We start from the raw sequence: 26,442 nt of genomic DNA, 5'->3' as shown, positions 1-26,442 counted from the left end.
ATTTTAAAAAACTAATGTCTCATTGCTTAAATATAATAATCTCTCTAAAGACAAAATATAAGTAAAAATGAGTAAAATATAATCATTTTTGTTAAACAATTTTTTCTTATATTTTAAGACGAATGAAATAGATACTCACATGACTTCATGAAAACCAATAATGGCGCAGTGTTTCAGTTCGGATGGATGTAAGTTTACTCAGAGGAAAAGAGGAGATAATGGTGTTACATAGTTGAGTTGTGGTTTTCGTTTTCGTAAAAGAAGTATTTTCATAAATTTATTAATAAATAAATATCATTTTTATAAATTTATTCTTATAAATTAATGAAAGGGAGCGTTTTATATGTTTTTAACGAGTATATTAGGATTATTTCATTGTTTTTGTTTGTTTTGCATTATAGAACTTAAAAGTTTGAATAATGAAGAAAATTGTGTATTTGATGTACTTTAAGGTGTCTTATTTATGAAGATTCCAATTATGATAGTTGAAGTTCTTCCTTAATGAAAAGAAAGTGGAATTTCAATGCTATTTAAGTTGGTTCGTAGCCAAAAGTCAAAGAAATTGTCACTAATGAAAGAAGCAAAAAGTCAAGTTTTGCTTCAGCAAAGTCTGACATGAACGTGTGGGATCTCACCACAGTAGTGCCAGACATGTCAGAAGACAAATCCTACGCAGCAAAACACTGCCAAGGCTCGTGTGAGATTGGTCATGGTCATTGGTCGTGGAATTCAAATGTACTTAGGCAGAATGTTCCATTAATCGCCTCTAACTGGGGGTCTTTATATCATGGTTTTTCAATCTCTTACATCTTGTTTCTAAATTGTTTTCTCATAACATTTGCTTATATGGTAGGGTTAGAATCTAATTTGCTTGCCTATCTACCAAATATCCAAATATAATATTCTCAAATATTCTCTCATATTTTACCATATTTGTCACTGCTTTTATTTCTAATCGTATACTACATTCGATCTTTTTTTATAAGAAATAATTGGCTTTATAAGTTCATTGAATAATTGATGTATCTATCAATTATTTAATGAATCTAAAAAGTGAGTTGTTTCTTATAAAAATGATCGAAGAGAGTATGTTGTAGTATTTTACTTTGTTTCTCATTAGTCCTTGTGGATCGATACTCTTTTTATTACAATGATAATCTTGCACTTGCGAGACTATATGGGGAGTCTCATGGGTTGGATCAACACATTAGAATAAGAACAATCACATAAGTAACTTTTAAGATAACACTTTCATCCAAAATCTTAAGACAATAGGTTTAATTATGGGTTGGATCAACACATTGAAATAAGAGCAAACACACAAGACTTATCCTGATTTGAGACATCATCGAGTAGAAATTATAATGAAAAATGTAGATTGCTTAAGAATTCCATAATATTGTGACATTGTGAAACTAATTTTGTATGAGATGTGAAACTAATTGTTGATAGTCTACAAAACTCAAAATGAGTTATTTAAACGATAACCATTAAAGATGCTCTTAATATATGTAATTTAGACAACGAGTCAACGAGATATCATATTTAGAAATTAAAAAAAATACCCCAAATACTATAAAAAATAAATTATTCAATTGTAAATTTTTGTATCAAAATACTTGATATACTCAACTTTTAATACAATATTTTATAATTATACCTTCTAATTATTACCCCCTGTTCAATTTGGGACTTCGATATCATAGATCAAAATCAAGATCAAAATCAACTATAAGTGCATGAAATCCAAATCCATTATTATTTCATGAAAATATCATGGTCCACGCTTGAATTGGAATCAATGAAACGTAAGCTAGACTCCCGCAAGACATGAATTGCACATGATGATATAAAGGCATACTATTAGTAGTTATTATAGGTAATTAGGTGAGTGGATTAATTGATAAAGAAAATGAAAACTAGATGAAGATGATATTCCCCATCAAAACAAGAAAGATGAAAATTTGAATTGGAAATTCGAATCCACAATTCCACATAGCATAACTACCTAAAATATGTCCCTGATTGCACGTGAGTCACTAGTAATTGGTATGGTTTAAATTAGAGGGGAAGGTAAACTCTAGCTTCAAGTCACACTCACAACACAAGCATCCCAAAGAAGAGGACCACTCAAAAATAAAAAGGTTGCTTCGTGCATCTGTCGTGTTATAAAGCAAACTATACCACACAACGTGGAGTCTGCCAAAATTAACATCTATTCCTTTTCTTTTCTATTCCTTGCTTATATGCTCTTACATAGACTATAGGAAAGAAAGTAATTAGGTTTAATCTAAGGCCGATCACGAACGCTACAGGTGTGAGAACGATCCTGATTAGGGAAGACTAAGACTGCGCTCGCATATGGAGAGGGGTTTGAGTAATATACTAAAGATTTGGGTTCAATCATCAGCTCTATTATAAATAATAAACAAAAAAAATAAACTATAGAAAAGATGAATTATTATTTTTTAAATTGTTTAATCACTAAATTGGCACAAAATGCCTTATGTTTTGCCATTTATGGTTGCCTTCCATGGGTTACCGTACATAATATTTTGGACTAATAGACGTTGTTACGGTGGTTTATAAATGTATTAAAATCATAAATACATATTTAATGTCTCTTTTGTTAGTAATTTTACTCATTAAATTTATTAATAAAATAACACATTTGATAAATAAATCAATCATCAGAAACAAATATTCTATGAATTTACAAAGTAATTTTTTTTATTTTTTATAATAAAGACCAAAATGACCCGTGATCATAACTCGGTTAACATGGACATTGCATGTTATTGAATGGTCTGAAGTTCGAACCCTAATACAATGGTACTCCCATCTATTCATCTTAAAATGTGAAATTTTAGCCACTAAACTACTAAAAAAACAAAATGAGCAATAAAAAGACACATATGAATGTGTTTAAGTTCAATACATTCGGCCTAAAATGAAAGAATGAGGGATTAATACAATGGTAAATTACACTTTTAAAAACTAAAATTGTGATCCACCTTAATACTCGTTACCGATACATTGCACACGGTTTGTTGGTTAGTTGAAACAAATCTCTGTCCTTTTCACTTATCTTTGAGATTACACCTCAAATACAATTAGTTCAACTTACTAGACTTTTTTTTTTAAATTTTTTTTATTAATGATTATTCTTCTCATTTTTAAGTTTATGAATCACCATCTGAGAATGATGTGAATGGTATTTTAAATTGGAAGCAACAATCAATCATTTTTTCCAATATACTTACCTTTTCAACTTTTTCTTCCCAATTCAACCCCTCGTCCTTAATTTGTCTTCTTACACCGTAGAAATTGAGTGCAAGTACTAAAACATATAATAGTATCCTTAGGTTCAAATACATTCAAGAGACATTTAACTGTTTGTAATAAGTAGGTATTTTACTAATTATTAGTTGATTCAGTGATGATTGGCGTTGAACTTGGTAGGGAGGATCATGTTTCGATCTCCGCAACTGCGATCGTGAGGGCGCTTGAACTACTTGATGTCAGAACTAACCCCCGAACCAGATTAAACTTGTGGTTAAAGCAAAAAAGTAAAATAAGTAGGTACATATTTCTTACGTAAAAAGTGAGTTCTTTAAATTTCTAATTTGTTACATCGTTACTTTTACGGTTATCATCCGTTACAAAAATTTGTTACACATTTACTTTTCTAGTGCTCCAACATATATGTGTCTTTTTCATCAAAATATCCATCATATTGAAAGTCAACATTAACCATCACATTGCAACAAGGTACACGAGACATGACTATTGCGTAAAAAACATAGACATAGTAACCGTTACAAACGCAAAATTTAAAAATTTCCCGAATACATTTTACCTATCCAAAACATCTACATCTCCATAATTAACATATCCCTAATGTGTTTTTGGACAAGTTCAATCGTTGAAGACATATATTTGACGGTGTTATCGGCAATTTCTCTAATTATAATACATTTGCACTACAATGGTATACAATACATTCGTTCAAAAATAGTATTGTTTCCCTGAATAGAATAAGCAATGACTTTTGCTTTAATAACCATAAAACAAAACACGAGTGAGATGTTGCACCTGTACTAGTTTTTTTTTTTTTTCTCTTTAAGTAAACTAGTTATCATATATGCCTACTTGTAGAGACTAATTCTTCAAAGTCTATATGAGATTCAAATAAACGACTAACTTCTATAGAGTCCACCAAGTATATATACTAAAACTAAATTGTTTGTAAGATATAAAAGTACTACTACTACTTGGGACCCAGAAAACACTACTACTAGTTATGTACTTAATTGGATTTGAGATGATATTTCCTCCTCAATTAATTTCCAAGAGTGCTACTGTGCTAGGAAATGGAACTCTATGTGAAATATTTTTTTCATAATAAATTATGTAAACACTAATACATGATCTGAAAAAACTGGCCAAAGGAAACTTGCAGGTGGGTATGTGTATGCTTGCATCTTACTGCATTCAAAAGGACTGTATCTACGATATTCAAACAATCTAAATGATCATACATAGTAGTATAAGCCTTAATGAACATGGGGAAAGGTGTACAGTACCTCTCAGCAAATCACATGCATGAGGAAGTTCTTAATTCACGGGTGGGTTAAACATTGGGTAGTTGATTTTGATTTTAATTGGCACTACTACTATCAATGTATATTAATTAACTCTCCTTCATCGGTCTCTGCCATGAATGTCGATCCAGATTTGATAGAAACATATGGGTGTGTAGCCGGAATTACAAGTACTGAAATTCACATAGTATAAGAAAAGAAATAAGTTGATATTTTTTTTTTTTTTTTTTTTTTTTAGTTTTTGGATGATATTTAAAATTCCTTAAACTTAATTCTGACATAAAACTTCATAAAAATTAAAATCTATTCCTTTACGTTTATTTTACAAATTTATTATTCAAACAATGAAAATAAATTTATAGGGTAAAACCCTATTTACCCAAAATAAAATTTACATAGTATAATTTTTTATTATGTTTGGTGTAAATTTTACATAGTATAATTTTAATTATACTCTAAAATTAGTAAATTACACTACGACACTGTTTGGTAAGTCCAATAAACTAGCTTATAGTTTATTGGACTAGCTTATAAGCTTGTTTAATAAAAATGTGAAGTGTTTGATAACAAGCCTCTCTAACTAGCTTATAGCGTTTCTTGAGATGTTATTCCAAATAACGTATGAGCTTATAGCTTATAGTTTTTTACATTTATTCCATATTTACCCTTATTATTTTTATTTTTTATTTATTTAAAATCATAATAACTACCCACTAACCATTTTATCAACAAAAAAAACTATCCACTAACGATATACTTTTATGTCATTTTATACTTACAAAAGCTAAATTTGTTAAACACTTTAATTTTATTCTACTAACTTTTCAGCTATAAGCTACCAGCTATCAGCTATAAGCTAGCTTTTCAGCTATAAGCTAGCTTATCAGCTATCAGCTAACTTATAGCTTATGATTTTTCTCAAAAGACTTAACAGTTATCATAAAGTTCAAAATACGACGTTACCAAACAAAACTTAAATATAATTTTTTTTCATATAAAAAACCTAACTTTATATAGTATTTTTTTTAGAAATAACTATAATTATTAAACACACTCATAAAATATTAATTCTACACTCTATTCTCTTAATTATTTTAAAATAATAAAAAAAGCTTAATTGTACATTTTAATCTTCATCTTCATTTATTACACTTGTGACTTTAGTTACATGAGGCTGCCATTGTTGTTCCATTCTTATTGCGCGGGCGCTCCCGCCAGTTTAAATGCCCACCCCCACCTCCTTACCTGCCACGTAATGACCGTCACAACAATTTTTTTTTTTAACTTTTTAATAAAAATAAATAATAAATAAATCCTCCAATAAAAAGCTCCAGAATTAGTTAAGAAAAATAAATTTAAACGCATATTACCACTCCTCAACATTCTCTCACTACATTTTTTTTTCTTTCTTCTTCAACCACTTTCTCTCTGCAACTCTACTTGTCTTCCAGAAGACGAAACCCTCTCCTCGTGAATTAAAAGCGTCAAAAAAATAAAAGATTAAAAAAAGAAAATGTTCTTCGCTTTTGTTTCTATAGCTTTAGCCATGTGAGAAAGTTCTGAGTTCTGACACATTCCATTCCCTTTCCTTTGTTCCCTCTTAACTTCACATTTTAACAATTTCTTCTAACTAACTTAACTCAGCTAGTTGACTCAATGGCCTCGTCTTCACGAGCAAGGAGCAACTCGCCGTTTTCTCACCGGAAACCTGTCACACCTTACTCCTCCGCTTCTTCCTTCACCGCCGCAAAGTTAATGCCACGCTCTTGCTCTTCTTCTGCCTCTTCTTTTTTCAACTCCGGTGGTACGCCTGAAGTCAGTTCCCGATCCATAGCTCCGAGTCGCGGTGGTCAAAGTGAGTCAACTTATTTCGACGCACAAGGTTATGGTTCTCCAATGGAGGAGGTAATTGCGGAGTCTATTGTTTCTTCCACGCCTCGAGATAGCATTTCGGTGACGATTCGGTTTAGACCGTTGAGGTAATGCCTTAGATCTGCTTCTGTTATGGTCTGAAATCGTTCGTTGTGAATTTGAGAGTAACTGAATCGTTCATTTTTAATTTGTTTAGTTTTCGCATTGTGTTTTCTGTTATTGAATTTGATTGCGAAGTTTGATTTCGTTTTGGTTATGGTGTTGTTTTGCTGCAGTGAAAGAGAGTATCAGAGAGGGGACGAGATCGCGTGGTATGCAGATGGTGATAAGATTGTGAGGAATGAGTTTAATCCAGCTACTGCTTATGCATTCGGTATTTTCATTTTTTTTAATTCGTTTTTTATGTGATTTTGTGAGAGATTAATGGAGGTGAATTAATTAGGTTTCAGCTATGGAATTGACGATAATCTTGCTTTTAGTGTAGAAATTGTGGAGATATTGATGTTAGAATTTCGATTTGATTTGTGCAGACAGAGTGTTTGGACCGCATACAAATTCTGATGAGGTGTATGAGGTAGCAGCCAAACCTGTTGTGAAGGCAGCCATGGAAGGGGTCAATGGTAGGAAATTTTACTATATAGATTTAAAACTCTGTAGAAATGGGAATGTGCTGTTTTAAGATATGTCAAATTAGATATCAACTAGAGTCATTGTATTACTCTGATGAAAATTACTTAATGTAATTACGTTTAAATATGTATCTAGTTCAATAGATGGATTGCAATGGTTAATAATATCTACCTATTACCTAATGGTTGATGTTAAAGTGGCTGGTGGAGTTAGCTGAGATTGGAATAACTTGTGATAAACATTGCAGGAACAGTGTTTGCCTACGGTGTGACCAGTAGTGGAAAAACACATACGATGCATGTAAGTGTCGTGTATTTTGATTAATTCAAAATAAATTAATGAATTGATTATTATCTTTTTTTTTTCCTTATTTTTTATTTTGAATTGTTTTTGGCATTAAAGTATTTCACCTCTGCATGTTACAGCTACCTAATACCACGTTACCCAAATATTTGGAGCTATAGTAATTCTGTTTTGTTTCATTTTATCTTTTGATTTGGGAAATCATGAAAATATTGATTATGTTTTTTTAACTTTTTTTTCGACAATAAAAAAAGTTGAAAAAATTATAGAAACCATTATTGGAGCAATATAATTTGAGTATTTTAATGAAGGATAGGTTAGTCAAATGTATCTTTCCTAGTAATTATTTGAGAGCTTTCTTAATCCAAATGAGCGGATAAAGTTAAAATAGATGGAGTAGGTATGTGGTGTAGGTTATTTGTCAATTCTCAATTTGAGGTCTTTTTGTCAAGTTAATATTTTTTCTAATTTCAATTTTCTAATAGGACAGCACATGTGCTGCATTAGATCAACTTTCTAGCAGGCATTTACTTTTTATATTATTCTTGAGAAGAATGTAGGTAATAAGATTTTGTCACCTATTGTTTGATGATTCTGTTGTTAAGAAGTGATTTATGATGGGGGTGGGGGGATCTTTGAGCCTTGGACGCGCTTTCGGTTGACATTGTGATTTATAATCACAAAAGATAGTCAATTTGTGGGTTTACAATTTGGTGATTTACCATTGACATCTGTATTAGAAATATGTTTTAGAATTAGAAATTTGGTGTATTAGTTAAACATGTAATAGAATTAGAAGAACTATAATTAAAAATATGTTTTTAATAAGTTGAAAGGATTTGTGGATATTATAGAAGTAAAACACATTACGTTAAGTGAAATTAGAAAATACCAGATAGGTTTGGAAAAGAATATTCTATTTGAACAGTTGAACCGACTCATTTTATTTGAGATTACATCCTTGATAAGAACACCAAACATGTCAAATATGAGATGCTCTGATACCATCTTAGAATTTGGGTTGGACCTAACTCAATCCTACAAAACCGGCTTGTAAAGCGAGGATTGCCCCCACTTATAAACATATTTTCATACCATCTCTTTATCCAATTTGGAACTCTTAACACGGTGCCATGATTTGACAATTAAACACTTGGTTAACTTGCAGTTTTTACCACTGTTACAATGCCCTATTTATTTTGTTTCAAATCACTTTCTGTTCACAAACTAATTCACATTCGCGGTGCAGCTTTTTTGAACTGACGTGATCTCTTAATTTGTTTTTCTGATTTGCTTTTCAACAATGATTTCTGCAGGGAGATCAAAACTCTCCTGGTATCATACCATTGGCTATAAAAGATGTTTTCAGCAGTATCCAAGATGTGAGTTTTTTTGCAGACACAGTAAATGTTAGTTAAATTATTGTTGTAGGAGTGTTATATATGTTGGTTATTTTGCAACAAGTGTAGCATTCCCATTATTTTTCCTCATAACACTGTTCTTTGAAAACGATGTTTTTATATTTGTTTTGTTCTCAATACTCACCCTTTTTTTCTTCTGTACTTGTGACCAATTTCCTACCTCCGTTATGCATACCATTATTATTTTCTGTTTTGAATATACACTAGTTATTTATTTAAAACATGCAAGGATATTTGAGCTCTGTGTTTTGACTTTTGATTGGTAAGAAATCATAGTGCTTGGATTTTTAAATACTTGGAAACTACTTCATCCTGGCATGATTGTGGAATGGAAGTATGAAGTATCCCATCTGTTCTCGATTAACTTTATAGTATTGTAACTTGTTTGGAGTGACTTATTGTGTTTACTGCAGACTCCAGGAAGAGAGTTCTTACTTCGAGTGTCATATCTAGAAATATACAATGAGGTAAATCCAAAACATTTTGTGTTACACCATAAGTGTTCTGAATACGTTTTACAGCTTTAGTGATTCATACAACCTTAGTTCTTTCAGCTTTACCCGAACTAAAATTTCCCAACATCTGCTACTCTGTGACACTGATAGTTACATTCCAATTCCATGTTAATAGAGATATTTTTTCTTCTAAATTTTCATTGTTAATAGAGATATTTTCACAGTTTATGTTTGGTGTCAGGTGATAAATGACTTGCTTGACCCAACTGGCCAAAATTTGCGTGTTAGAGAAGATGCACAGGTTGCTTAGTTTTCTGTTAATTGTAATTGAAATTTTGTTTATAATTCTGGGTTCATTCGTTCCAATTCCATAATTTCCAATTTCAAATAATTTCTCGTTATATTCTCAATGTCTTTCAATACACAAACACTGACATTTCTCGTTGTATTTGGAATGTGGCATGGCATTTATGATGTATCTATGAACTTTAAACCGAAAACCTGTTTTTATGTGTGAACGTGGATGGTAACCAGTTTCTGGTATGTTCTGAATCGAGAATGGGTTTAAATTGCTTATCTGGCGAATCTGTTAGAGGGAAATGGCAGTTACAATAGTGATAGGTGCAACAAGAGGGATTCATTCAGCATTATTCAGTTAAAACCTTATGGTTTGGGTAGAGAGAGAAATGTCTCTACTCTGAGGAGTTTTACCCTGGGGTTACAAGGGTTATCTTCTGTAATACATATATTTTCAATTCAAAAACACATTTCCTTTCCGTCTTTAAACTGAAAACCTGTTTTTATGTGTCAACATTGATGGTGATCGGTTTCTGGTTAGTACTGATGTTTGAAAGTTTATTTCGTTATTTTTATAAATTTAAATTTATTCTGTGTTTCCAAATAAAATATTCATTTCTATGCTAAAACTTATGCATTAAAATTGACATTAAAAATTATTGAAACAATTTATTTGAAGAGTATCTAGACAATTACTGTATTATCTGGTTTGAAGTTTGAACTCTTCAGAAACTTTCTTATTTTCTCAAGGCTAGTTTGAGATATAACAAATGATTTATGTTGGTTCGTATTTCAGGGTACTTATGTGGAGGGTATAAAGGAAGAAGTTGTTTTGTCTCCTGGGCATGCTCTCTCCTTTATTGCTGCTGGAGAAGGTTTATGTCGACAATGATAGTTATACTTTCTTCCAATTGTTTTGAGTAATATAGGCTGTATAGCACTCATGGTAAATTGTTGATTCAGAAATTCTATAAATAAGCATGTTGTTTGATGGCAGAGCATCGTCATGTTGGATCAAACAATTTTAATCTCTTCAGCAGCCGAAGTCACACAATTTTTACACTTGTAAGAATTCTTGGAATAATAGTATTGAAATTTGGTGCCAAAATACCCCTTACTATACGTGCTTTCTATACTTGATCTCATTGTAAAAAGAAACATTTCTACATCACAGCCCGAGGCCTTAGATTTTTAAATGGCTAATTTGCAACCTACGTGCTCATGGAATTGACTGTACTTGTGTTTTCTACATGCCTGTTAAATTTTAATAATTACTAAGTTAATGTATGGCATTTTTTTCTCAGAACCTCATTAGGCCAACACTTTTTTACATCTAATATCTGATGTGTCTGCAGATGATTGAAAGCAGCGTGCACGGTAAAGAATACGATGGAGTGATATTCTCTCAGCTTGTATGTGAATGTTATTAAACTTTTCAAGCATTACTAGTACTACCCCCTTCTATTCCCATTCATAAGCTCATTTTTTGCTTGTTTTTTTCTATCAGAATTTGATTGATCTGGCTGGATCTGAAAGCTCCAAAACCGAAACAACTGGATTAAGAAGAAAAGAAGGATCATATATAAACAAAAGTCTCCTGACACTTGGAACTGTAGGTGTCTTACATTTCCTTTTTTTTTACCATGAAGAGGTTTTGTTTTAACAATTTGTTTGGACTTGCAATCACTATTTGCACAATATGCAATTTATATCTTTGTTAAAAGATCAGAAAACCTGCACCTGCATTCTTTGATTTTGTGGTTTCCATTTAAAGGTCATTGGAAAATTGAGCGAGGGGAAATCATCTCATGTTCCCTATCGAGATTCAAAGCTTACCCGCCTCCTGCAATCGTCACTTAGTGGTCATGGTCATGTATCAGTGAGTCTCTATTACACTTCTAATGATATAATAATAATAATTGTTCACCTGTATTTGACAGCCCTTTTATTCTGTACCTACTTAGTCATCATTTGCTTCAATGAGGCTATGGCTTTTTTACTTTCGCTTCCTTCACTTTTCTTGCTTTTTATCTTATTGATATAATGGAACAAAGTGTGTTCGAATGTTTGCACGAGCACCATTACACCACATTAATTCTGGCTTTAACATGAAAATTTCAGCTTATATGCAATGTGACCCCAGCATCCAGTAATATGGAAGAAACTCACAATACCTTGAAGTTTGCAAGCAGGGCAAAACGAGTAGAAATATATGCTTCACGTAATAAGGTCCATTCCTGATCCATTAAGTATAATTATTAATTAGCTACATAATTGCATGTCATTAAGTATTTTAACGTGTATTTGAGGCCCTTCCTGATCCATTCTTCAAATATTTGTTAAAACAGATTATTGATGAAAAATCTCTTATTAAGAAATACCAGAGAGAAATTTCAGTTCTCAAAAGTGAACTTGATCAGCTGAAGAAGGGGATGCATCTTGGTGTCAACCATGAGGAGATTTTGACCTTAAAGCAAAAGGTTTTTAGCTATTGTTTTTGTATTTTCATTTTTCCCTTGGTTTTTTGAGATATGTAACGAGTTTTGCTTCTTAATTTATATTGATATATGAGTAGTTAGAGGAAGGTCAAGTGAAAATGCAGTCAAGATTGGAAGAAGAGGAAGAAGAGAAGGTTGCTCTGGCAAGTAGGATCCAGAAGCTAACCAAGCTCATTCTGGTTTCATCAAAGAATGCAATTCCTGGATATATAACTGATGCTCCTGGTCACCAGCGAGGCCACTCTGTTGGCGAGGATGATGTGAGTTCTCCTTCAACTGGTGTGAAGTGTGTTCTACCATCCTTTTAAATATTCATTCTTTAAGTGCAAGTGCTTTTTTGAACAACTTATTCTGATTTGCTTCGAGTTTCATTCTTATTTTAAATTTCTTTAGCTTCAAGTTCTGTGCCATTGATTGTTAGGCTCATTTTAAGCTCTTCTAGGTTTGGTGGCATGGCATTCACAAGTTTATTTCTTGTCACTGAAATAATACTTATAAAACACACAAGTTTATTTCTTCTGTCACTGAAATAATACTTAAATGTTCTTCATGGTCCTATCCCCAGTCTACCAAACAGCTTATGATTCTAGGTTGAGTTGGTTCTTTGCTATGTATCAAGACATTTTGATGAAGTTATCAAGTATTTAATCAGTGTTGCTGTTTTCTTCATAAGTGAATTAATATCCAAGACAAGGTAAAGAAGGCCTAACATTATTCATGATTCAATCCCATAGGACATTCTTGTGAGGGGTTTGTGATTTTTACTCCTGAACTATATATGTATTCAGATATCATCATTTATCAGAAATATATCTTCCCTCCAAATCAACCTTTCGTTATGTGACTATCCTTTTATAGAACATGTTAAACAGTAAGTAACCGGCTTAAATTTTTATTCCAGAATTATGATGCCCTACAAGATGGATCTCTTTTGTTTGAAAGTGAGAGCCAAAAAGATGTTTCAACAGTGACATCTGATCTGTCTCATGATGTTAGACATAGAAGAACATCGAGTAGACGGAACGAAGAGCTCTCCCCATCTAGCAGTATCATAACTGAATCAACACAAGCTGGTGAACTGATCAGCGGAACAAGGATACCATCAGTGAGTCACGTTCCCTCTCAAGTCTCAACATCTATTTGTTAACCTTATTTCATACTAATTTGCATATTGATTGTCAACATTGGGATTGTGGAATAGTTCTGTTGAAATTAATTAGTATGGGAGTGACTATTTTTCCTATCAAGGATCCCTGTGAGAATTTTCGCGTTTGGGGATTTTCCTTGGTGGAGATGGAGTTTGTACTGAAGTTGGAGCTATGTCTAAATAGAAGTATTTCTTCAAGCTGATAGTCATAATTGTATTTCATCATATTGTCACGTGTAAAGTGGATTGCCCTATTCAAATTTTATTTTAAAGTGATTATTGAATTGTAGGGAGGGGTGACAATGTCTGATCAGATGGATCTCCTTGTTGAGCAAGTCAAAATGCTTGCTGGAGACATTGCGTTCAGTACCAGCACTCTAAAGCGCTTGACGGAGCAGTCTGTAAATGATCCTGAAAGCTCCAGAACTCAGGTTATTTGCCTTGTTTTCAAATCATGCAGTCAAACATATTGGACCACTGGTAGATGTGGAGAAGGACTGATGAAAGATTTAAGATGCTTAATATTTCCATAAAAGCAATGATACATGGATACGCCAAAAATTGCAAGCACTCAAATTTTGGACTGTGAAAATAGGAGTGATTATTTGTTTTATATACACATTTAATTTTCAAAATAAAATTTAGATGTATTATATCTGTATATTTTGGCTTCTGCAAACAATAGTCCTTTCCTGTTGTGTGGCCTTTGTAGCTTACAATATATATTCTGAGTGCAAGTGGTTAAGACTGACTAAAGACAATTCTGAACTCTAATTGAAATGACATATTTCTGATTTAATTCTTGGTAGAAGTCCTTTTGAAGGGAAATTTGCATGCTTTCTTATTACAGATTGAGAACTTGGAACAAGAAATCCAAGAAAAAAGGAAGCAAATGAGAGGTATAGAACAAAGAATAATTGAGAGTGGCGAAACTTCAGTAGCTAATACAACCCTGGTTGAAATGCAGCAGGTGGCAATTTTTATTTTGAAGTTCTTTTCAGTTTTATGTAGATTTAAAAATAGTATCTTTATGTAAATTCTTCAATTAAGCTTATACTTTTGTTTTCTCTTTGGGTTTGTAATAACAGACAGTCACAAGATTGATGACTCAGTGTAATGAAAAAGCATTTGAGCTGGAGGTAAATACTATTTTATCTATATAAGGGAGTTTCTTGATCTTGAATCATAAATTTATTTCCAAAACACAATTTTCATGGCTTGTATTTTTTTATTGCATTTTATGATTCTATTCTCAATATGGAATACGAATATGTGAATTGTATTAGTGAAATTGATTATTCACTTATATATTTTTAAATGTCTCTACAGATAAAATCTGCGGACAACCGTGTCCTTCAAGAACAATTAAATAGCAAGGTACATGTTTATCTATATGACTATTTACTTCTTCATCCTCAAAGTTGAAGATGCTGTAATTACTGTTTGCTATATTTTGACACTGTCCCTCACTTTTTTCCAGTGCTCTGAAAACAGAGAATTGCAAGAAAAGGTGAAGTTGCTAGAGCAGCAACTAGCAACAGATTCCAGGGGTACCTCACTTTTGCCTGCTGATGAGTGTGTGTCTGGAGAGCACATTGATGAGTTGAAAAGGAAAATAAAGTACCAGGTAACTGAGACTTTATTGTTTTTAAAGTAACACGGCTCAAAGGATTATGTGTTTTTGAATTTATCTTTCACTTGGTTTTAGTTAGTTTCTTTCCTCGGTTAATGTTTCCCTTCCTAATCTGTTTTCACTCCACCTTCATTCTGTTGGGTATATTTGATGGAATGGAACCACTTTTTAGGATTGCTGTATAAATCATTTTTTATGCATTCTTTATTAACGAAAGTTTTGCGGATACTATCATCATAAATTCTGATTGTTTTCTACTCTACGGTTTTGATGATTCAATCTAATTGCTGAACTGACATTTTACCTCCTTTAGGAGATTGAAAATGAAAAACTAAAGCTAGAACAAGTACAACTGTCAGAAGAGAATAGTGGATTGCATGTGCAGAATCAGAAACTCTCTGAAGAAGCTTCTTATGCCAAAGAACTGGCCTCAGCTGCTGCTGTGGAGTTGAACAGTTTGGCTGGGGAGGTAACCAAACTTTCATTGCAGAACGCGAAGTTTGAAAAAGAATTGATGGCTGCTCGAAACCTGGCCAACACTCGAAGTGCTGTCACACAGACAGTTAATGGTGTTCATCGCAAGTACAATGATCAAAGATCTGGAAGGAAGGGTAGAATTTCTAGCCGTGCAAATGAAAATTTGGGAGCTGGTAGAGATGAGTTGGAGTCATGGAGTCTCGAAGTTGAAGATCTGAAGATGGAACTTCAGGCTAGGAAACAACGAGAAGCAGTTCTTGAGACTGCATTGGCCGAAAAGGAAATTATGGAAGAGGAGTACAGGAACAGGGTTGAAGAGGCCAAGAAAAGGGAATCTTCGTTGGAGAATGATTTAGCAAATATGTGGGTCCTCGTTGCGAAGTTAAAGAGAGAAGCGGGTGTTGTCACAGAATCAAACATTGACAAAAAATCTGCTGATGGGGACACACATACGAATGATCCGAAAAGTAATGACATTGAAAGTAATATTATCTCTAGGGAGCAGATTTTGGATGTATCAAAACTGGACAACGAAACTCCCAAGGAAGAACCTTTAGTTGTTCATCTAAAGGTAATACCTATTCTACAATTAATTGTATGTCACTATATTATATCAAACTTGGAACTCTGTTATTATCATTGTTGGGTTAGCTCCCGAGTATATATATTTTTTTAATAAATTAGATCCTGAGTATTAAATTGTGCCGCTTTTATTGCTCAATCTTGTAATGAAACAAAATGGCTGCAGAAGTACGGTTTATCTAAAATATATGATTTCAGGCACGAATGCAAGACATGAAGGAAAAAGAACTCAAGCATCTTGGTAATGGAGATGCAAATTCCCATGTTTGTAAAGTGTGCTTTGAATCTTCAACTGCAGCAATGCTTCTTCCATGCCGTCATTTCTGTTGTAAGTCGTTTCTTATTTGAATATTTCTACATCTTAAATTTTTATCACATTTCCTTTTTTCTTTTGGATCTGAATTACAAAGCTTATTGTTTGCTTTTGCAGTGTGTAAATCTTGTTCACTTGCATGCTCTGAATGTCCAATATGCCGAACAAATATAGCAGATAGGCTTTTTGCTTTTACATCTTGAGCCTTTCAACTAAGGTCTTTTGCAATATTTTTCATAATTAATTTATTTAATGAGTCATATTCAAGTGTTATTCATATACAAAATTATAACCTGTCTTCATTTTTGGCTGTTGAAATTTTTGCAGTACTCTACCTTATTGAGTTGTTATTATCCACACAGTCAAGGGTGCAATTCTTTCATTAGTTTGCTTGTATGTAAACTTTCAAAAGGTAAATTGATACCATATTCTTTCTTTCTTTCACTGGATAACTGTATATATAAAGGGGGAGACAAAGGGTGGGAAAAAAGAATGTAAAAAGGAAAATGATGTAAACAGCACTGCAGAAAATATGCACAATGTGTGTTGTTTTAATACTATACAGAAGATTTTTCATGTAGATATTATCCTGCGTTTTTTTTTTTTGTCAATAGAGATGTAATACATATGTGTGAAAGCATAGCTCTTGATACACAATGGCACCAAAAGGCCAAATATAGGAGGCTTAAGTCATACTAAAGACAGATATCAGATGAAAAACAATCTAACTAGAGATCTCATCCAACTAGAAAGTAAAGCATCCAACATTCGATTCAAAGTATAGCATAGCTAAAAGGAAAAAAGATATGAGAACCTTAGATTACACCTTAGAAAAATCCTCTCCTTCCTGAATACGAGCTTTGATGTTAACTGTTAAGTGATGAAAATACAAGTGTAATGCTCACTATTTCAGTCAGTCGCATGAGCCCATAAATAGAACTCTTCCCTCATTCAGGCTTCGCCTCCTATTGATAATTTTTTTTTCCTAGACCTATATACAATGACCACTCTACGGGCAAAATCTTCATTATTCATAATCAACTGTTCCATGAGATTTGCCTTTCGTCAGAAGAAACAACAAAAACAAATGGATGAGGAGTGGGGAAATTCATTTATCTACAATCTCTCAGATTTGAGTATAATCTATTCAGCTAAGTGAGCTAACAACTCGTTAACCAACAAATAAACATCTAGACGGGGATTGCAATGTGAAATTGTTCCAGAGTATTTCAAAATTCATCCCAAGGGGCCATAAAAAATTGAACTAAATTCTGTTCTTTATGATCAGTATACGATTAGAAAGCTTAATTATGCTGATTGACTAAGGGAAATATATGCATAGCTGGATACAATTTCTAGGCGATCATTTAGTTTTGGTTAAAAAAATCGAATATAAATCTCTAATTGATACTGTTTTGAAAAATTATTGGACTGCACATAACTGAACATTGTTTTATGGTCCTAATCCTAACCTATATGGGTGGAGTTCGGAAGTTACGGTCCGAAATGTAGCGAGTTCGGAAGTTATCTTCCGAAGCGTTCGGATTATACCTTCCAAAAAGTTCTGAGGGTAAAATTAAATTTTTGGGAGGCCTGAGAGCAATGACTGGTGTGTGTGGGGTGGGGGGGGGGGGGGGGGGGGGGGGGTTATCATATTGCATCTTATTGTATAAATTGCTGGAAGCAAATCAAATCTAAAAATGAACTTTAATACAAATTTTGAGAAGATACTTATAAAATTGTAAACTAACGCAGAAAACAAATAATTTTTCTAACAGATTTTTACAAAACGTTGATTAACGAGAGCCGCTACATTGTTTGATGTATGGAGGACTCATTGAAGGAACTTTGTAACCACTACATGCATAAATGGATTTGCAGTGAGATCGACAAAATTACAATGACCCACTGAGATTTTGGCAAAAACTATACTTTGATGTTTTAACAAAATCAGTGTAATTGTGATTTTTTCAAATTCACTACCGATCCAAAAGTACATTGTATCTCCAACTCGAATATCCTTCGACAGCTTTTGTTACTGGCATTTCCATAACCCCATCTAAAGAATCAATCTGTGGAACGTTCGAATTAGCACTAAGGCTAAGCTGAGGGGATCTAACTTCATATTGTGGTACCGAGTCACACATGCTTATAACTTGATGATCTTGGTTTTGTTGATAATCCTGAAACATCACCAGAACACAATGCTAACATGTTAATTAACTAGAAGAAAAATAGCTAGGTCCTCTCTATACTGAAATAAAAGAGTGCACTATATGATACCACCAATTACCTTACAGTAAACACTAGGTGCAAAAGAAGCATCAAAAAGGTCTTCCATGCAGTAACCAGGAATTGATTCAATCAAGTATTCAGAAATGCTACTTGTTGAAACTGTGTCACAAGCCATGTTGTCTTTGAAAGTGCGAGAACAACGGTTATTTTCACTTGAAAATGAACTTGGTCGCGATTCTCTTGAAAGCGAGGTTCTTACTTCTGAGCCATTCGAAGTTGTTGGATCTGAAGAAGAAGCAGCAGCACCGATCTTCACGCCTGCGAGAAGAAATCTGTTATGTTTCTTGGTAAGTTCAGTGTCTCTATGGATAGGAATGTCACATTCTCTGCAAAGTATTGCCCTGTCTTCTTTGCAAAATAGATATGCACGTCTCTCCTGCAACAAAAATCTTACTTTCTTTATTATTCCGTCTTTTATTTCAAATAACAAATGAATATTACCATATTTTTGGATCATAATATAGGCTATGATCTTCATCCTTTTTATTTTTTATTTTTATTGATAAGCAAATTTAAATCGCTTTCTTGTTGCGATATTGATATTGATACTGCCTCAACCGCGGTCAGTGTTGCGGTTACATATACATAAAAAACTTTCATGTTGCGACCTGTTTTTAATATAAAACGAAAATCGTGTTGAAAAATAGCAATGAAATGGGGAAGGAATGTACCTTGCAGATATCACAGAGAGGGATGTCTTTGGAAGTGGGGTGGTGAAGAGAGAAACGTTTGTGTTTAGCAGAGAGCTTGTTGGCATGGTGGATTGTATGATCACAGTGATTACAGATAGCTGCTTCATCTGCAGGGCAGAACAACGAAGCCTCTTGTTTCTGACATGCATCACACTGGATCTTCATCTCTTTATGTTTGAGTATTGGGTTTTGATTTGAAGACAAGCCCGGGCGGGGACAAAAGAATTATGGGATTTGGATTCAACGCAGACTAACACAATTATTAATTTCAGTTTGATCTCAAATCAATGGTAAAAAAATAGTTTAAGATAACTTGGAGGGAGTAGGAGCTTATCGATCTCAAATCAACGATCAGAATCAACTAATGCATGGATCTGATCCAGAATTATGGGCGTTTGGTATGAGATTTTGGGTAATGGATCAGAGAGAACAGCTAAGATCAGGTAAGAGGGGAGTATTTTCTTAGTGTGTTATCTGACTTTCTGAAAACTTTGGATGAGTGCATTGTCATACCTGTTTCTTTTCTCTGACTCTTTCCATGTGTGATTCTCTTTCAATGAGTAAAGAGGAAAGTGTGCAAGTTGGTTCTGAGGGTTATTGCTCTATTTGTTTATATATATAGTGAAAGCTTTCACTCTAATTGTAATTTTGTCTGAACTTGTATAGGCATGGTCATCTGCCATTTTTATTATAATTCAAAGAGGAGTGCTAGCAACACACTCCAATAATAAACACACTTTAACACACATTTGTACTTTTATTTATGATAGGTGATGGGTGAAGTGTCCGGTATATAAGGTGTCCTAATGCTTCAAAATGTTCAAAACTCTAAAAAATATTAGAGGTTGTTTCGTGGGATCTGCCGTAAGTTTTTCACGCAGTTTCACACAATATTAAAATTTCGGTTATTCATTTATGATTAAAGCAATCTCGGCCATCGATTTTATATCGGACAACTGAGATCAGTTACAACGGGATACAATAACTGCAAAAAAATCATATTCATTTTTATTTTTATTTTTTTGGTTTTCACTCTCTGGTTCCTAGAGGAAGGGGACCCTAGTAGTCCAGAGTTCTGGCGAGTTCTGGCATCAAGTGGTTCCAGTCCCCTCCCAAATGCAGTTGCGGGAGATTGAACCGTGGTCCTACCTACCAAGTTTAGCGCCAATCACCACTGAACCAACTAACGTTTGATATCATATTCCTATTTTATGTAAGCAGAAAAACTCATATCACGTGTTTTTTACAAATGAGACGGTGGTTCAATATGGCATAATTCAACAAATATTAGTGTCTCAAACGTAGTCAATTTAGGTCAAACTGAAGAAACACCTTCTGGTGTGTTGTTCCTCTACTCCCTCATCAAGTTAGAATAAACTGTTTCACATAAGCTCAAAAATAAGTCAAATTCAACCTAACCTTATATTATATAGAACGAAAAGTTCACCTGACGTTGTCATGTGAGAATGAAAAATTAGATGATGTTTTTTCTTCCGACTCTCGTGTTTCTTTTATACCCCTGAATTTCCAATTTTGCCCTTGCAAAAAACTTCGGTTTCTAAAAACCGATTTTTTTTTGCCTTGAAAAAAAAATTCGATTTCTAAAAACCGAAATTTACTCTGAATTTGCACTAGAAAAAATTTGGTTTCTGCGAACCGAATTTTTCTGCAAGAATAAAATTGAAATATTGAAAGGTATAAAAGAATCACGGGTCGGAAGAGAAGAAAAGATAACCATTTGGCCTAACAAACAGGCATGTCCAGAAAGGCCTTAACAACAACAATGGGGCGGTGTCTGCAAAACAAGTTCAAAATCTCAATTTGATTATCTTTTTTCAATCATAATTAATAGAAAAAGGAAAGGAATACTGAAGGAAATAATATTCTATTGGAAAATGATTTTTGTTGTCTTTCATTGATATGGTTAAGTGTCTATATATACAATAATAATAGGCTAATCAAACCTATGAATAATGACAGACTTTAATGAAAGTAATTACAAATAATTACAAAAATAATTATGCTTAATGACAATAATATTCTAGTCTATCACACCCCCTCAGTCGAAGCGGGAGGTTCGCGGACGCTTAGATTGGTCCGAAAATCATTAAATAGAACACGAGGTAGGCCTTTGGTGAAGATGTCAGCAATTTGGTGACGGGAAGGAACATGAAGGACGCGTGCCTGGCCACGGGCGACCTTTTCCCGAACAAAGTGAATGTCCATCTCAATATGTTTAGTACGCTGATGTTGTACTGGGTTACCAGAAAGGTAGATGGCACTAACATTATCATATACCAACGTAGCTTGAGATAGTGGAAAATGAAGCTCCAAGAGAAGGTTGCGAAGCCAACAAGATTCATAAACCACATTAGCAACACCTCTGTACTCAGCTTCTGCACTCGAGCGAGAAAGTGTGGGTTGTCTCTTGGAAGACCAGGAAATGAGGTTGTCACCGAGAAACACACAATAGCCGGAGGTAGAACGGCAGGTGTCAGGGCAGCCCCCCCAATCCGCATCAGTATAAGAGACAAGTTTCTCAATAGGGGATGGATAGAGATGCAAACCATAGTGTAGGGTTCCCTGAATATAACGTAGGATGCGCTTGAGGCAAGCATGTGGTCGGTACAAGGAGCATGCATGTGAAGACATACCTGTTGAACAACATAAGAAATGTCAGGGCGGGTGAAAGTAAGATACTGCAAGGCTCCTGCGAGACTCCGGTATAAGGTGGGATCGTCATACGGAGTGCCGGCGGAGGTACCGAGCTTTTGCTTGGTGTCAACTGGAGTGGCAGATGGTTTGCACGAGGCCATGCCTGCGCGAGCAATAATTTCACCAGCATAAGTACTCTGACTAAGGAAGAGTCCACTAGCATGTCTAGTTACGGCAATACCTAGGAAGTAACTCAGCGGTCCCAGATCCTTCATAGCAAACTCAGATGCAAGTAATGTCATGATGGATTTTCGAAGGTCATGGGAGGAGGTGATAAGGATGATGTCATCAACATATAGCAAGATGTAAGCCAAGTTAGAGCCATGTCGATAGATGAAGAGTGAGTGATCTGAAGTGCTGTGCTCAAATCCAATGGTGGAGACAAAGTCAGCAAAACGCTGGTACCAAGCACGAGGCGCTTGCTTCAAACCATAGAGTGATTTTCGCAAGCGGCACACATAATCTGGGTGATGAGGATCAAGAAAACCGAGTGGTTGATGCATGTAGACTGTCTCGTGAAGGTCACCATGCAGAAATGCATTCTGGACATCTAACTGATGAATATTCCAGGATTTAGAGAGAGCAATCGTGAGAACGGTGCAAATAGTCGCTGGTTTTACTACAGGACTAAACGTCTCATCACAATCCACACCTGCAATCTGTGACCTGCCATCACCTACAAGACGAGCTTTGTAACGCTCAAAACAACCATTAGATTTCTTTTTATGACGAAAAATCCACATACACCGAATAATATTAACGTCACAAGGTCGGGGGACCAGATCCCACATATTATTTTTAATTTGAGCATTAAATTCAGACTGCATTGCGGCTTTCCAATTAGGATCTGAGAGGGCTAGTTTGGGGTTTTTGGGAAGAGGTGAAATGGTCGGATCATCAATGGTAACAGAAAGGTTAAAGAGTTTTCTAGGTTTGTAGATACCCCACATACTACGGGTTGCCATAGTCCGAGTAGGGGGTGCAGGTTGGGCCAGTGGTGTAGGTGGTGGGGAGGTATCGGGTGTACTCGTAGGGAGGGAAGATGATATTGTGGTGTTGGATGAGGTATGAGAAGGATTATGTGGTCTGGCTGGTGAGGTAGACGGAGGGTTAGGTACAGGAGGTGACGGACTAGGGAAGTCATCAAGAGGAGATTGCAAAGTGGGTTTGGTCCATTGATGGACTAATGATGGGTGCAAGTCATCAGTGAAATGGTCATAGGTGGTGAGAGGTTGGGAAGACATATGAGCAAAGGGGAATTGTGTCTCATTAAATATGACATGTCGGGAGATGATGATCTTTCTTTGCGATAAATCGAAACATTTGTAGCCTCGGTGATTAGTGGGATACCCTAAGAAGACACATGGTGTTGAGCGTGGTTGCAATTTGTTAATGGTAGTGGATGGAAACAATGGATAACACAGACAACCAAAAACACGAAGATGTGTGTAGGAAGGATCACGATGATACAAAATTTGAGTAGGAGAATGATTTGACAAATTCTTTCGAGGAAGGATATTAAGAAGATAAGTAGCCATTTGAAGGGCATGATGCCAAAATGATGGAGGAACAGAAGAATGGGCGAGAAGAGTGTGAATCATGTTATTAATGGTGCGTATTTTACGTTCCGCTTTGCCATTTTGAGATGACGTGTGAGGGCAAGAAAAACGGAAAATAAGACCATTATCAACACAATATTTATGAAATAATGTATTGTTGTATTCACGTCCATTATCACATTGAAAACATTTCACGGTTTGAGAAAATTGTGTGCGAATTTGATTATAAAGAGAAGTGAACATTTCAAAAACCTGAGATTTGTTACTTATAGGAAATGTCCACAGAAAATCAGAATAATCATCCAAGAATAAAACATAATAACGATGACCAGAAGAACTTAAAATCGGTGATGTCCATATATCACTATGTAAAATATCAAAAGACATTAAAGTAACATTTTTGGATGAATCAAAAGGAAACTTAATATGTTTGCCAAAAACACAAGAATTACAAATAGTCTTAGAACTTAAATGTTCACCACTAATGAACTTATTTTTATGAAGAGACTGCAAAGTAGAAGAACTTGGATGGCCGAGGCGGCTGTGCCAGAGACCGGAAGAGAGACCAGCAAAGTGAGAGGCAGAGGTGACAGGATATAGATCACCAAAGCTATTACATCTCATGAGAGGGGTACCCGTCTGAAAGCCAAATACCGAGAAACCAAATGGATCAAATGAAACAGAAACATTATTTTCAGTAGTGAGTTGTCGCACAGAAATCAAATTCTTAATAATTTGTGGTGTGTGTAAAACATGTTTAAGGTCTAAGTGTTTGTGTTTGTCAAATGTAGGTAGGGTTGTGTGACCAGACCCTTGAATTGGAATACCTTGTCCACTACCGACAATCAGTTTCTGATTTAAATGACTCAAATTAGAATAAGACGTGAGATTACCTTGAGATGCTGTTGTGTGGGAGGTGGCTCCAGTGTCCATGTACCATTGTCCGACGGATTAAGAGACATGGTGTGCATGGCAGCTGCAATGTCAGTGGAGGTTGGTGAAGGCGTAGCAACGTGAGCCTGTGGACGTTGACCTAGGATACCTGGTTGCCTCGGAGTACCGGTGGGTTGTGTCCACTGAGATGTAGGATATGGGCAAGGAGGCACACCCCATGGAGGTGGGACCCATCCCCAAGGAGACCAAGAGGGATGTTGGAGTTGCTGCCATGGTTGAGAGGACCAAGAGGGACCGTTAGACCTAGAACCACCGCGCTGTTTGCGCCCTCTGGTGCGACTTTGATTGTTGCGATTGCGGCCTGAACCAGAACGGTTGTCCTGTCGTCGGTTGGAACGCTGCTGGGAGGAGTCATCTGTGTCTCGTGGCATGGCAGTATGCAAGACAGTGGGTGAGCTAGTGCTATGCATTTTGGCCAAACCAGATTCCTCCAAGGTGAGCATGGAGCGAGCCTCAAGAAATGAGGGTAAAGTTTTCTGTTGGCGAATCACGGTGGCAACCCCACGATATGGCTCAGACAATCCGGATACTATTTGAAGGACCAGTCGGTGTTCACTGACGGGTGCTCCAACGTTCTTCAGTTGATCAGATAGTTGCTTGAGTCGTTGACAATATGCAGAGACGTTAGGAAAATCTTCCATACGAGTGGAGGAAAAATATTGTTCAAGCGCAACAGCACGAGAGTTTTGATTGTCCTTAAATATGTTGGCCAAACGGTTCCAGGTAGCCATGGCAGTTGATCCTTTTTCCATAATGGTGGTAAGGAGATCAAATGAGATAGTGGAATAAATCCATTGAAGAACCGTTGAATCAAGAATTGTCCACATTTCAAAACTAGCATCAGTGGAGGCAGGCTTCTCTTTGCCGGGTTGAGGAATGATGTGATGAATAACCTTGTGGGCACGAGCATGAACCTCAAATAATTCGGCCCACATGTTGTAGTGATCCTTCTCCAGCTCCAGTACAAAGGGAATGCTATGTTTGATGTTGGTGACGACAAGGGCAGGATGAAAATCTGTTTTTGCTGAAGAGACAGATGTGGAGATGTCGACAGAGGTTGTGGATGCAGCGGCAGGAGAGGAAGACATGTCGACCGATGTGAAAACAAAGAGGGACTTGCTGTGTTTTGTGAACCGGTAGAAAAATAGGACACAATAAAACAACCGTTTTTATATCTCTGTTTCTGCGAGACAGATACCGTATTTGTGCGAAACTGAGAAAATTCAAACTTAGAGAAAACGTAAATCCAATACAGTGATGTTGTTGCTGTATTTTGCAAGCAGAACAGAACAGAACCAGTATTGATGATCGGCTTGTGCGGTGACGGAAGACGGCACGGCGGTGCTGGCGCGAACAGATCGTGGTCGGCGCGTTTTGGGTTAGTCGGCGCGGACAGTGAGAGCTGGCGCGGGTGTAAGAGAGCGGCTATGAATGGAGCGGCTTTGGGTGAGCAAGAAGAAGAGGCGGCGCTGCAATTTGTTTTGTAGGTCACGCGTGGAAAGAAAACAATACTCGTGATACCATAATAGAAAAAGGAAAGGAATACTGAAGGAAATAATATTCTATTGGAAAATGATTTTTGTTGTCTTTCATTGATATGGTTAAGTGTCTATATATACAATAATAATAGGCTAATCAAACCTATGAATAATGACAGACTTTAATGAAAATAATTACAAATAATTACAAAAATAATTATGTTTAATGACAATAATATTCTAGTCTATCAATAATGTCTCAAAGATGTACTTAATTAAAAATTGTGTTTTTTAGCCACATTAAAAAAAAATCTAACTTATAGTTCACGTTTTTTTTTGCTCATATTGTAAATATTCCAAAGCATCAATTATTGCGGCTAAAGAAATTTTGACAATGGAAGCTTTTATCAAAATGTCAGCCCCACTCTCAAACTTTCTCAGTTACTTTTCCCTTTATAAAGTTAGCACAATTTAACAATCTACTCTTAGTTTATGCTAAGGGTGAAATTTTATGTTG

General features: G+C 35.2%; 3 protein-coding genes across 3 annotated transcripts; 1 reads left to right on the top strand and 2 right to left on the bottom strand.

Moving 5' to 3' along the window:
• Positions 1-5,780: 5,780 nt before the first annotated feature.
• LOC123913460 (kinesin-like protein KIN-7D, mitochondrial) lies at positions 5,781-16,814 on the top strand. The gene is made up of 25 exons (XM_045964210.1): positions 5,781-6,583; positions 6,752-6,849; positions 7,007-7,096; positions 7,354-7,406; positions 8,726-8,791; positions 9,244-9,297; positions 9,527-9,586; positions 10,379-10,457; positions 10,580-10,647; positions 10,938-10,994; positions 11,090-11,194; positions 11,357-11,461; positions 11,704-11,811; positions 11,931-12,062; positions 12,158-12,340; positions 12,982-13,185; positions 13,518-13,658; positions 14,078-14,197; positions 14,316-14,366; positions 14,557-14,604; positions 14,708-14,854; positions 15,174-15,908; positions 16,118-16,247; positions 16,350-16,449; positions 16,560-16,814. Exons 1-24 carry the CDS (start codon positions 6,261-6,263, stop codon positions 16,433-16,435), a joined length of 3,243 nt encoding a protein of 1,080 aa, XP_045820166.1. The 5' UTR covers positions 5,781-6,260; the 3' UTR covers positions 16,436-16,449; positions 16,560-16,814.
• A 1,073-nt stretch (positions 16,815-17,887) lies between these two features.
• Positions 17,888-19,895, bottom strand: LOC123913458 (B-box zinc finger protein 20-like). Its single transcript, XM_045964209.1, has 3 exons — positions 19,199-19,895; positions 18,526-18,903; positions 17,888-18,415 (listed from the first exon to the last, which is right to left on the bottom strand). Exons 1-3 carry the CDS (start codon positions 19,382-19,384, stop codon positions 18,212-18,214), a joined length of 768 nt encoding a protein of 255 aa, XP_045820165.1. The 5' UTR covers positions 19,385-19,895; the 3' UTR covers positions 17,888-18,211.
• Positions 19,896-20,927: 1,032 nt separating this feature from the next.
• On the bottom strand, positions 20,928-25,870 carry LOC123916808. Its single transcript, XM_045968351.1, has 2 exons — positions 24,387-25,870; positions 20,928-21,014 (listed from the first exon to the last, which is right to left on the bottom strand). The coding sequence occupies exons 1-2, from the start codon at positions 25,533-25,535 to the stop codon at positions 20,991-20,993; spliced, it is 1,173 nt and encodes a 390-aa protein (XP_045824307.1). The 5' UTR covers positions 25,536-25,870; the 3' UTR covers positions 20,928-20,990.
• Between the last annotated feature and the right edge of the window lie 572 nt (positions 25,871-26,442).

The sequence above is a fragment of the Trifolium pratense genome, linkage group LG3 (genome assembly GCF_020283565.1).
Source record: "Trifolium pratense cultivar HEN17-A07 linkage group LG3, ARS_RC_1.1, whole genome shotgun sequence".
NCBI lineage: Eukaryota > Viridiplantae > Streptophyta > Magnoliopsida > Fabales > Fabaceae > Trifolium > Trifolium pratense.
The sequence above is the reverse complement of the archived record's forward strand: the minus strand, read 5'-3'. Positions and strand labels throughout refer to the sequence as shown.